Genomic DNA, 12704 nt, shown 5'->3' with positions numbered 1-12704 from the left:
CTTGTATGTCGTATGCTTATGATACTACGCATGATATTAATATACGATGATTTTCGGTTTTAGTGAGTAGGAAAGGAACTTACTGAGCCATGAGTGCTCATAGCTTACTTTCCTTGTACCGCAGATATGGGGGACGGATATTCGGAACGACGGAGCAGCAGGAGGAGCAGATAATGATGTGTGTGGTGGTGGCTCGGCTAGGACGATTCGGACAAATTAATATTTTTAATTATAAGTCTAATATATGCACATTTGAACAAATCAGAATATGTGATATTATGCTTGCTTAATAAATTAAATTCTTTAAAGTTTTTATTCTTCCGCTGTTATAGTAAAACATGTACGTAAGTAGTATAAGAACGTAGCGCCGCCTTTGGTTGAGTAAGAAGGGCGGGCGTTACAGGGGCTGACAGAAAGTAAATGCATAAAATAAAGATAGAGGCAAGAGTATTTATTAAGTTTGCAATCAGAGTATTGCTAATCCTAAATAAATGAAGCTCACTAAAATTTCCTTCTTTCAAAGGCGAAGTAGCCTCTTATAATGTCAAAAGCACAAAATAGTAGAGAACAAAATTAGAAAAGTTGTTTTCCAGTGTTGTTCTAAACTACTGAGACCATGGCTATATTTATAGCCTCCTGGTCAGATATGACAGTTTGCTGACTTGACAGCTTTGAGTGACTGGAAGGGATCCGGGCGCTTGGGCGTGGATAAAACTTTATCCATGTTATAATGATTCGTAATGACCAGCTGAGGATAAACTTTCATGGTCTGGGCTCTTGGACCGGGTTTGGACGCCCAAATTGTGCTGACACAGCCCTCGAACAGGGCCCATGAGGAGGTGCCCTAGGCTCCCCCAGGGGGTCCGAGCGCCCGGATCGTTCGAGCCCCTTTACTTGGTCCAGGCGCCTATACAGTCAACTCCTTGTTGACTGTCCGATTTTCCTCCATTTCAGCTCCGTTCGCTTGAGTGATTTCAGTCATCCGGAATAGAGCTCACCTGAACCCATTTTCTAGTATTCTCCTCGAGCAAATTTCCGCTCCGGCTTCTCGTCCCTCGGAAAATATCACTCGCTTCCTTCTCGTCTGTCAACGTACTCTTTCACAGCACCTCGTCCCTCAGACGCACTAAGCCCGTCGACTCTCTCCCATGATGTCCTTCTCGCTAGCTGCGTATTTCGCTTAACTTCTTATGCTTCTAAGTTCCTGCACACTTAGACATAAAGTATCAAACATTCACAGAACCTAACTTGATTTGGTTGATCATATCAAAACTATCATGGAGTACTTATAATACTAAGTGTCTCCTAGTCAGAGGTATGTCTCGAGCTCAAATCCTACAAATATAGGATATAAAACAAAACTAAGTACTAGAACAATCCTATTAACCATGAATAGTCTGCTTATATTAATCATTTATTTTTCTTTTAATAGTGGTCTAAATTTCTCAATTATTATTAATGGATCTTTAATTTAATTAGTCACTACTAAATCTATTAGAAATTACTATCAAGTTAATTAAACTAGCGTGGTTAACTTTTAATTAATATCAAGTCAGTTATCCATTCCATTAACCATCTAATTGCTTAAATCAATTATCACTAAATTAATTAAATGATAACCTGATTAATCATTAATGAATAAGGATGAATTAACTTTATTACCTCAATTTATCAATTTAATCCGTCTGCCCATTTCAACCGTAATCAGATGGCTTAAATTAGACAAATAACATGTTCTTCTCACAGTTCTTCTCTGTGAGAATGTCAAGCGGCAACAGGGAAATGAAAGTGACAGTTGGCGGCGGTTTGTTGTGGGAGAAAAAGGAAATAGCAGCAAGCCAGCAACTCACGACGAGAAATAGGAAAGGCCGACGGGGCCGAGGGTTGTTCGCGGCGGCTGGACATTTCAGTGAATAGAGGCAGTCGACGGGGATGTTCGCTAGCCATTCGTGATGGGAACTATAAATGTCGGCCAACGGTGGCTGCCGATTGGAATAAAAAATGCAGGTGTGGAGATTATAAACATTTTTAGAGAACAAACTGATTTAAATTTTATTATAAATTTTTAAAACATCATAAAAATATTTTTTAAAAATAAAGATTATACAGAAATTTGTAAATTTAGCAGCAAATTATATATATAAATAAGTGCTTAGTGGACCCGCATGCTGAAGAGGTACAAATCTTTTGGGATCTGAGAGGTACCCGAGAGCTGAAGACCAATGGCAGTGTGATGTATATAAATTAATATAAATCAACTTATTTACTTTGGAGTTTTCAAAATGAGATTAAAATTTTATTCACAATAGAATTCCCATGTCTCTTCCATCTCTTCTCCTTACATAAATCTCTAACAAAACCTACTCCATCCTATCCCATTATCATCTCTGATGGAACCCATTAATATCTAACCAAATAACCAACATCTGAAATGGAAATAAGAAAGAAAAGGGGCTCAAATCACGAAATAAATCAAAAAAGAAAAAACAAATAAGGAAGAACAAGAAGAGAGAAAAATGGATATTGTAGCAGCCAAGTTGGATATCGTACACCATTCGAGGAAAAACTAGTTACAGATAATTAATCCATCTGGAACTTGTTATAGGACACCTTAAGCTGTAAAAGATAATGTTACAAAATGGCAAGCAGAGACAATTGGCATTCGCCTATACAGGGACTCTCTAGCCTAGACAATTCATAAAATTGTTCTTGTGTGCAACTTACAAGATAAATTCTGGAATTCGTCCTAAAATCGACATAACACAAGACTGCCCGTAGTTGCACTATGCTTCTTACTACCATCAACACAGCGTCCAAACATAAGTTCATCCTACACAGGGAGGCCTCATGTCCAGAAAAATACAATTGAGTAGCAAAGGGTGCCATGCTGATGAGCAGGTATCGGTTTGACTACTGGATCCACGTGAAGTCGAGGCAATACTGAAACATATCAACCTACATTCAGTTTATTGTCAATGGCCATTAGTGATGCTCTCTTGCGCGTGTTTTCTTTGCTGGTAGATAGCCTTCCAGCGAGCTATCTCCTCTCTGAAAACGCAGAAAAATGATTGATAATCATAATGCATATATAAGATGCATGAGAACGATCTAGTAAGTCAATGCTGATTAACATAATATATTTAAAAATATAAGAAGGGAATTGAGTGAGACAATCAGGAATAATTTAGCATCTGAGTAATGAACATATCCGAAGGATTTATGGGCCAAGTATTGACTTGAAACAATGGAGATGAGGGCTTTCAGAGAGAGAAAAAGCCCACGGACTTCTTCGCCATCTTGGAAAAAACAATTATGTTGTCTGAGGAATATGATTAAGCATATAAAGATGTGTACGAGTATCTGAGAAAGCATACTAAAACAATTCCATATATACTATAACTACTCTCTTCAGGAAAATTTCTCTCATCTAGTAAACATACAGGTAGGACAGCAGATTGTCAGTTTTAAAATGAAAATGATTGCTTTAAGAACTAGTTAATGCACTTGAATGTGCAAATGTAGTCTATCTCAATGAATGTCAACATAGAACTTAAGATTAAAGTGGCATGCTTCATGTGCGTGCCACATTAATCTTAAATTGCTTTACTGGTTTACCTTCTTTTTCGACCCACATTTTTAGACATAATAATTCCATTATTTCATGTGATAGTTGATTAGCATACAAGGGCAAGGCTGCAGTTCTTGATCAATCAACCATGACTAGAAAGGGAAAAAAAAAATCTGATAAAATACAAGGGATAGTAACAACTAACCTAAGACAATGTCCAATTGAATCGTAATAAAGAAGGCCAACAATCTTGCGCTTCCCATTATTGCTGCGTAGCCCACCACGCTTGACAACTGGCAACTGCTTAATTCCCTTAGCCTCCATAAGCTGCTTTGCAGTTGTCAAATCTGTGTCAGGAAAGCAGGTTATCAACCCAGTTTCTCTATCCCGATGCTGAATCCCTCTACTAAGGCAGGATGAAACTGTGTAAACGTTCGCCTGCAAAATGATTCACAATTTATCATTCAATGAAAAAAGAGAGGATATTTTTCTAAAATGTTGTTAGCTCTTATTATAAAAATGGAGATTATCTTTTGCCCATGAAATAAACCAAGTTGGGAATCAATAAGTTAACTAGAGCATGACAAGTACTTAGGCAATGCCAGGTCAACTTGATGATTACCGAGATTATGCTTACATAAATTGCTCAAAGATAACATCATAAATCCTAGAGTGCTTACATCTGAGATTTGTGTCTCTCCTCTGGGAGTACTAGGAAGTTCTCCACTTGTTTCAAATCCTTTCCTCTGAATGTCACCAAGTGTAAGAATACCTTCAAGAAAGTCTTCATGGTCGATGATAAGAACACAAGTTTGTTGATTATCATGCATAAGTTCAATGGCATTCTTTAGTATAGTGGTTGGATGAACTTTAACATAGGTCTTTGACATGGCTAAAGAAACCTGGAGGTGGTAAAAAAATGTCTATGTGAAGTCCAACAAATTAAGAAACACTAGTTGTTTTAGTAAGATGGTTCCCTCATCACATTAGCCCCTGCCACTAAATTCATACCTTAAGATCATCCAGAAGCACCTCATCGTTGATGGTTCCAAAGTGATGAATGTCAGCTTCCAATTGAGAAAGTTCAAGATCATCACCATCAAGTTGCCTCAAGATGTCTTGAGTAGATAAAGAAGAATATCCACGTCTAGGAGACTTTGCATCTTCATTGTCCTTTGACTGGTTTGCTACAGAAGGAACCCATATAGCTAAACCAACTGCACCCTATTTAGAATTACATATACTTAATGCTAAGAACTAAGTGTATCAAAGTTATACTTGATGGAGCAATGGATATTGTAATTATAAAAGGGCAGTCCGGTACAGAAACTCCCGCTAGTGTAGGGTTGGACCACATTAGATCTATTGTACATAGCTTTATCTTGCATTTTGCAAGAGGTTATTTCCACGGCTCGAACCCGTGACCTCAAGGTCACATAACAGCAACTTTACCGTTACGCCAAGGCTCCTCTTCAATAGATATTGTAATTATGAACCTAAAAATTTAGAAGAAGCAACAGCAATTATGTGTGGACTATAATTGCCAACTTGCTCAAAAAGCTGCAACAACTAATTAACCTCTGACCCTCTGCAGAAAGAGAAACATGTTGGGTAGTATGATAACGTTTATTAACCATAAGAAACTAAATTTGATGAAAACAATGGACACATGATATAATAAATTAGTGACAATACACCTACACATGTAAAAAAACTATTTGAGATTGAAAAAAAACATGGAAAAGAAATATGAGAGGAACATGAGAAGAAACAACAAAAACTAGAATACAGAAAATAATACAAGCTATAAAAAAAACTTGATTAAAAAAACAATATCTCATTTACTAGCATCTGGGTTAAAATAAATTCTGTGAATTTACCATGAGAGGGAGCAATATTCTGTAGTCCTTTGTCAGCTCAAAGAGCAAGAGTACCGATGTCAGTGGAACCGAACAAACTGAAGCCAGTGTAGCAGCCATTCCAACCTGTATGATATCAATTTTAAATTGTTTGTAGGAAATATGAATTTCCATGCAATTTTAAAGAACATGACAGCACCTACTAGTGCATAAGCCTGAGGCTGTGCAACAGCACCATTTCCTGGAATTGCTGAATTTATGAGTTCTGCAGCTGAGCCTCCAAAAACAGCACCAAGGGCAGCACCGATCATCAAGCTTGGAGCATAAAGACCACCTACAAGTCCAGAACCCTTGCAAAGAGCAGTAGCTACTACTTTTGCTGCAACTAGTTGAGTTAAAAGCCATATTCCTGGTGCCGAAGCACTCTGTCCTGTATGCAAGATTTCTTCAACATTTGTAAAACCCCAGTATAGAATTCCAGGATATTTGAGAGCTATTATGCCTGCTCCTAAACCACCTAAAGCAGGCAACATAACAGCTGGAAGAGCAAACTGGTCCTTTATAAACTCAAAAGTCTTTGTGAACCAAACTACCAAGCGAGAGAAAGCCACACTCACTGCCCCACAAAGCATGCCTAGGATGAGATATAGTGGTAGTTCTGCACAGGAAAAAAAAAAGGTAAAATTTTAGCACTGAAATAGGGTTACAAAACCTTATGAACTTTGTCTCTAAGCAATCAATTTAATCAAAACTATCAAAATGCATTCTTCCTCAAAAGACTCAATTGATATCCAAGTACCATTCAACAAGTCTTACAGGGAAAGTAATATGAACCCATACTAAAACTTCAAGCTCAAATATATGCAATAATTTTTAGCACAAGCAGCATCAAGAGGAGAAACAAAACAAACCTAGATTGCAATAACACTAAAGATAAAGGATAATAACAAAATTAATTCTTCTTTTTTAAAAAAAAAAGAGAACAATATCATAAACATACTTTTTGAAATTCTCCCGAACATACTGAGAAGTAATTGAGGAGCATGCCTGTCCTAAGGATTTGTTATACTATATTGCAGTTATGTAATATCTAATGGACACCTGGAATATAGTACTCCAAAACTACAGTTCGTTAATTTGTTGTCTTTACAAAAAAATATTAGCAGAAACAAGAAGAAAAGGTCTATAACTTTGAAACCACTTGATTTTTTCTAACAAAACCTGTTTTTGTCTCGTGGGCTAGAGGCTGGTAGAATTATGTTGTTTGTGCTTTTTTATAAAACCTGAATTCTGCCCTCATTAACATTCAGAATTCCAACTAAAACGCCAAACAGATCACATGTAGAACTACTAAGATACTACATCAAACATAAAGAAATTGTGAAGAGAATAGACTTGACTAATGAGGGCATTGTGGTGAAAGAGTAGATGTGGATCCATTTGTCAAGCTATGTCATTCTATTTGTAAGAGGATGCATTGCTCTTGCTAAAAGTTTCGAGTGGCCAAATACATGAGAGAAAGAGCAATGGATCAAACAGAAGGACATAATATACTCCAACGTGCCAATATTCTTAATTTTTCATTTTCATTAACCAAATGCAATTAGAATGAAACTAGATTACCCAGATATTAGATCAAATTAATATGGTCATAACATCAAAGTGACCAGACCTTCCTACTGACACTCTGGTTACCAATTAATAGCTATGTCACAAATGCAAACTTTTGACCTTCCACAAGAATAACCGACGTCTCCATAACAACAACAAAATTTTTGATAACTACCTAGCAACATCAAACTGGCCTTGAATAAGATAAAATACCAGCAGCAGATTTCAGTTCATATGCCGGCACAATAAAAGCTGGCTTCTCTCCAAGCAAAACATTTGACACTGTAGATGAAATAACTGATGCCAATATGATCATAGCAGTGGTAAATGGAGGTGAGTTTTCTGCTCGAAGTGGCCTCAGTACAGTTTCAATGGCGAAAAAGCATCCAGCAACAGCAGCATTGAAACCTGAATATACACAAAAATGTCAAGTGTATTTCCATATTTTCAGCAATATAACAAATGATTCAGAAGGAAAGCAGAATGCAGATATGTAGCCATATAGGAACTAGGGACAATAAGTTGAAGATAGAATGATCCAAGCAAATAGTTAATCTTGATGCAGTCTTCTTTCTATTTTTACTCTCCAACTTAAAAGTGTCTGCTTTGTCATTTTTTCCAGTTTTATAACAAAGATTGGATCTTCAACAATGACGAGAATGATTAGACACACCACATAAAATAACTCCAAAATTTATAATCTGCACCTGAAGCAATTCCAGCAGCAGCACCAGCTGCAACAAGCGCAATCCTCCTTTCTCTATTGTTCTCCATCATTTCTGAACACCCATTTGCACATGACTTACCAATATCTACACTGGGTCCCTCAGGTCCTAAAGAACAACCAGTACCCAGAGTAACAGCAGCCTGGATGGCCTTTATTGTTGGAAATATAGCTACCAGCAAGTCAAGACCTTGTCTTTGTGATGATCTTGACTGGTTTATCTGGTCAAAGATTTCAAGAAGACCATGCATCATTCCAACGACAACCCCTCCTGTTACTGGAATCAGCAGTATCCTATGCCAGGTATCAGCCAACCTTTGTAGGCGAAGCCAAGCAGCACCCTCATTTGGGGTACCTGCCCATGCCCATTCATGTATCACATGTACCTATTCAAAGAAGCATTACTTCAGCAACTTCAGATATTAGAATTTTATTAAAAGTATTTAGCACAATCTAATTACTAGTGGTATAACCTTATGAGGAGCTCAATGCAGGGACAAAACTAATGTAGATGATCTCAAATAGTTTGGAAACTTGATTATGACCTTCAGGGGGAGCTAAGAACCCTAACCAATATTAACATCAAGGTTTCTCTTTCCAAGACAAATTTTAAGATATCTCTGGACAAAAAAAACATTAATTACTGATTTAGCTCTGAGTGTGCATGCAGTCTAAGAGGAATGCAGAATACTGCATGCTTCGAGAATTAGTGATGAATTATCAACCACAAGAATGCTTCCTTCTGGATTAATGATTTCCTTAGAGATATTGTTTCCTAGATAAATTTCATATTTTTGTACTTTTGCAACCCAATTAGATAGCAATAATAAGTTTCATGTTAAACAAGGATTGGTATCAAAGTTCACTTGTAGAGGTAGGCCTATCGAGCAACAGTCAATCAGTTATAGCATGGTAGTTTCCATTAATTCTTCCAATTATTTTGATCTTTGATTAACATTTTACAAAATAATGTTTTCAGACGCGTCATATAACCAAAAAAATGTCATAAAACACGGCTGGGGGCGAGCGTATTCGCCTTTTGTCACAATGAACAACATAGATGAGCGACAATCAAAAAGCTTTGCAGCGTCTTAGGCCCTTATAGTTTTGCTCTTGGACTCTTCCCAAAAAGTCTCATGTCAATGAAAATATCCTATATCCTTTTAAACTCATGATTTTACCAAATTTTTTCAACGCGGAACTTTAATTGAATCCCAACACTTGTAATTTATCCAAAGGAAGATTTCATTGGAACAATGATATTTATCATCCTTGGAGCTAAGTTCCTCGTAGTCTTGAACATGCAAACTCTGCCCATCGAATGCTTACCAGGGGAGATAGGGGATTTGTGTTGAAATCAATAGGTAGAGGAAAGAAATAATATAAAATTTTTTGATAATCTTATTACTAAAGTCAATAGGTTTATTTATAAAAATTATCCAAAACAATAATGAAAAGATTAAATAAGGCATATAATCATAATCATTATAAACATAGTAATATAATAAACTTGGAAATATGATTTTCACTATTTGATTCATGTCGATCTTGATTATGTGCTAAATATAATAAATCTATTGAAATCAATTAGAGTTTATTTTCATTATTGTCATTATCCCCCGATAAACTCAATAGGAGTGTCTGAACGTTGAGTTTGAGTGCTAACTTGGTGAAACGTTATCTAAATAATGGCTTAGTAAATATATCAACAATATAATCTTCCGTAGAGATATAAGAAACTGAAAGTCGTCGAGTCGCCATACGCTCGTGAACAAAATGAAAATCAATCTTTACATGCTTGGTACGAGCATGAAAAACAAGATTTGCCGCAAGATAAGTTGCTCTAATATTATCACACCATATTTTAAGCGTAGTAGTTGGGAAAAAATATAATTCTGAAAAAAGAGATTGTAGCCAAATAATTTTTGACGTTGCATTAGCAATAGCTTTATATTCTGCTTTAGCACTCGAGCGAGAGACTGTAGGTTGCTTCTTTGAAAGCCAGGAAACAAGATTTCACCCAAGAAATATAGCATATCCACTAGTAGAACGTCTATCTTCGGGAGATCCAGCCCAATCTGCATCACTATAGGCAACCAACTCTCATGAAGACTGACGATATAAAAGAAGACCATGTAGAATAGTGCATTTGAGATATCGAAGAATTCTCTTAACACATTCACAATGATATTCAGTAGGAGCATACATAAATTGACAGGCACGATTCACAGCGAAAGCAATATCAAGTCGTGTAATTGTGACATATTGTAGGGCGCCAACAATACTACGGTAGATCTGGGGGTTAGACATCGAAGAGGAGAATGAAGGTGCAATGAAACCACCCTCAATGATTGGTGTGGAGATAGGACGTGCACCATCCATTTTAGCTCGTTGTAGGGGCCCAGTAATGTATTTGCTCTGAGAGAGAAGACATCCTTCATAATGTGAGAAAAAACTCTATGTCAAGGAAAAAACGAGCATTGCCAAGATCCCGAATAGGAAACTCTTGACGGAGAAGATGTAGTAAAGTAGTAATATCGTTTTGATCACTACCAGTTATTAATATATCATCCACATAAATCAGAATAAATATTGAAAATTCCTCATTACATTTGTAGAATAGAGAAGAGTCTGTTTTTGAGCTAGAAAACCCCTGAGTATGAAGCCAAGTAGATAGATGATGAAACCATGCACGAGGTGCTTGTCGAAGACCATATATAAACTTCTAAAGTTGACACATATGTGTTAAAAGTTGCGGGTGGATGAATCCAGGAGGTTGCTCCATATAAACAGTTTCTTCAAAGTGTCCATGAAGGAAAGCATTGGAAACATCTAATTAGTGTATTGGCCAATTGGAGCTTACAACTATAGATAGTAGCAATCTCATAGTTGTAATTTTGACGACTAGACTAAAAGTATCATTGAAGTCAATACTTGACTGTTGATTAAAGCCTTTAGCAACAAGGTGAGCTTTGTAACGTTCAATAGAACTATCTGTATGATACTTAATTCGGTAAACCCATTTAGAGCCCAGAATATTCATAGATAGGGTACGAGGGACTAAGCTCTAGGTTACATTACGAAGAAGAGCATCAAACTCTATAGGCATCGCAGCACGTCAATTTGGATCTTTGACTGTCTGTATAAAACTAGAAGGTTCAACAAAATTTGAAGAAGTAATAGGAGCACGTGGAAGAGGATAATAAGTAGAAACAGGTTGACATCGTGCATAAATATCGCTTAGAGGAAGCATCCATCGAGGAATATCATCATCAAAGTTACTCGGAGATGAGTGGTCAGACGGATGAGAATCAGAACTAGAGAGTGGATCACCACTAGCCACCAAGTCTACATCAACTTGTGGAGATGGAGAAGGACCTAAGATACTATCCCCCTTTGTACTTTCAATATGTCCTGATGAATCAATATGTGGGGCTTCTAGTATATTGTTTGGTGATATTAGATAGTTGTCATGATTATCTGAAGGAGAATCTGAGGTAGCAACTGCAAACGGAAATAGAGATTCATCAAAAGTAACATGTCGAGAAATATATATCCGACCAGTTGAAATATGGAGGCAACGGTACCTATGATGCAAATTACTATCAGCAAGGAAAACATATTGTAAAGAGCGAGAGTTTAACTTGTGCTTAGAGTAAAGTCGTAGTCAAGGATAACATGCGCAACCAAAGATACGAAAGAAGGAGTAATCTAGAAGACAATTATAAAGTCTTTCCAAGGGACACTTATTTTGAAGTAGTGGAGTGGATAAACGATTGATAAGGTAGACTGCGGTTTGGACGACATCATCCCAAAATTTAAGTGGAACTGAGGCATGATTAAGAAGAGCTAAGGCAGTTTCAACCACATGACGATGTTTTCTCTCGGCGGATCCGTTTTGCTCAGGAGTGTGGGAACAAGAGACTCGATAGATGATGTTAAAGGAAGTAAGATGACGGTGAAGTGCTTGATACTCTCCACCCCAATCAGAATGAAGGGAGAGGATTTTACGATCAAAATAGCGCTCAACTTGTTTTTGAAAGCGACAAAAAATATCAAAGAGATCAGACTTTCTTTTCATAGGAAAAATCTAAGTAAACTCGTTAAAATTGTCAATAAAATTAACATAATAAAGAAAACCTTGATTAGATAGAATAGGAGCAGGACTCCACACATAAGAGTGAATAATTTTAAAGGAAAACTAGAAGTACGAGAAGAAGGCACAAAAGGTAATTTATGAGACTTTGCTTTCATGCAAGCTTCGTATAAATGAGAAGAGGATGCTAAAGAAATTGGTAAACCATACTGGTTAATGATATTCTAAACAATACGTAGAGATGGATGATCAAGACGTGTGTGCCAAGAGAATTTATCAGTGCGTTCTCCAACAAACGCATTAGTATAGGTGAGATGAAGATGATAAATACTATCGTTAATATTTTCTTGAAGTAGAATATTTCCTGTTGTGGGATCCTTCATAAGACAATGATGAGGATAAAATTCAAAGAACACATTATTATCAAGAGCAAACTGACGGACAGAAAGTAAATTTTTAGTAATAGAAGGAACATGAAGAGTGTTGTGCATGCGAAAAGTATGACCATATGAGTGTAAAGATGTGTTTTCAATGTATGTAATTTGCAAACCCGAGCCATTACCTATTTGTACCATGTCGGGTCCATCATAAGGCGAAGCTTGTGTGAGAATATTATATTTCGGTGTAACATGATGAGTTGCTCCAGAATCCGAATGCCATCCTGAATTCTCAAGAGTCGATGAAACTATATTAGGAGAGATAAAATGTGAGACTGCTCCAGTATGAGATGACTGGGTTATAGAATGCCAAGAAAGTGGTGGTCGATTTGAAGATGCATGCTCTCCTTGTGAAATAGTTGTTTGTCCCAATGTTGCAGGACCACCAGCAAAATTTGAGTCAATACCA

General features: G+C 36.8%; 1 protein-coding gene across 1 annotated transcript; it reads right to left on the bottom strand.

Annotated features, from left to right (window-relative positions):
- Positions 1-2580: 2580 nt before the first annotated feature.
- LOC122038842 (chloride channel protein CLC-f-like) lies at positions 2581-8176 on the bottom strand. The gene is made up of 8 exons (XM_042598794.1): positions 7746-8176; positions 7252-7446; positions 5631-6085; positions 5449-5553; positions 4580-4792; positions 4249-4470; positions 3774-4006; positions 2581-3048 (listed from the first exon to the last, which is right to left on the bottom strand). Exons 1-8 carry the CDS (start codon positions 8014-8016, stop codon positions 2973-2975), a joined length of 1770 nt encoding a protein of 589 aa, XP_042454728.1. The 5' UTR covers positions 8017-8176; the 3' UTR covers positions 2581-2972.
- Positions 8177-12704: the final 4528 nt, after the last annotated feature.

This window comes from Zingiber officinale, chromosome 1A (genome assembly GCF_018446385.1).
Source record: "Zingiber officinale cultivar Zhangliang chromosome 1A, Zo_v1.1, whole genome shotgun sequence".
NCBI classification, from domain to species: domain Eukaryota; kingdom Viridiplantae; phylum Streptophyta; class Magnoliopsida; order Zingiberales; family Zingiberaceae; genus Zingiber; species Zingiber officinale.
The sequence above is the reverse complement of the archived record's forward strand: the minus strand, read 5'-3'. Positions and strand labels throughout refer to the sequence as shown.

Excerpts from the sequence above, each read along its gene's own strand:
- LOC122038842 (XM_042598794.1), bottom strand. The coding sequence starts at position 8,016 with ATGATGCATGGTCTTCTTGAAATCTTTGACCAGATAAACCAGTCAAGA. Across the intron at positions 5,554-5,630 it reads AGCCTCAGGCTTATGCACTA|GTTGGAATGGCTGCTACACT; the intron begins GTAGGTGCTGTC and ends GATATCATACAG. Across the intron at positions 4,007-4,248 it reads GAGAGACACAAATCTCAGAT|GCGAACGTTTACACAGTTTC; the intron begins GTAAGCACTCTA and ends ATCATTTTGCAG.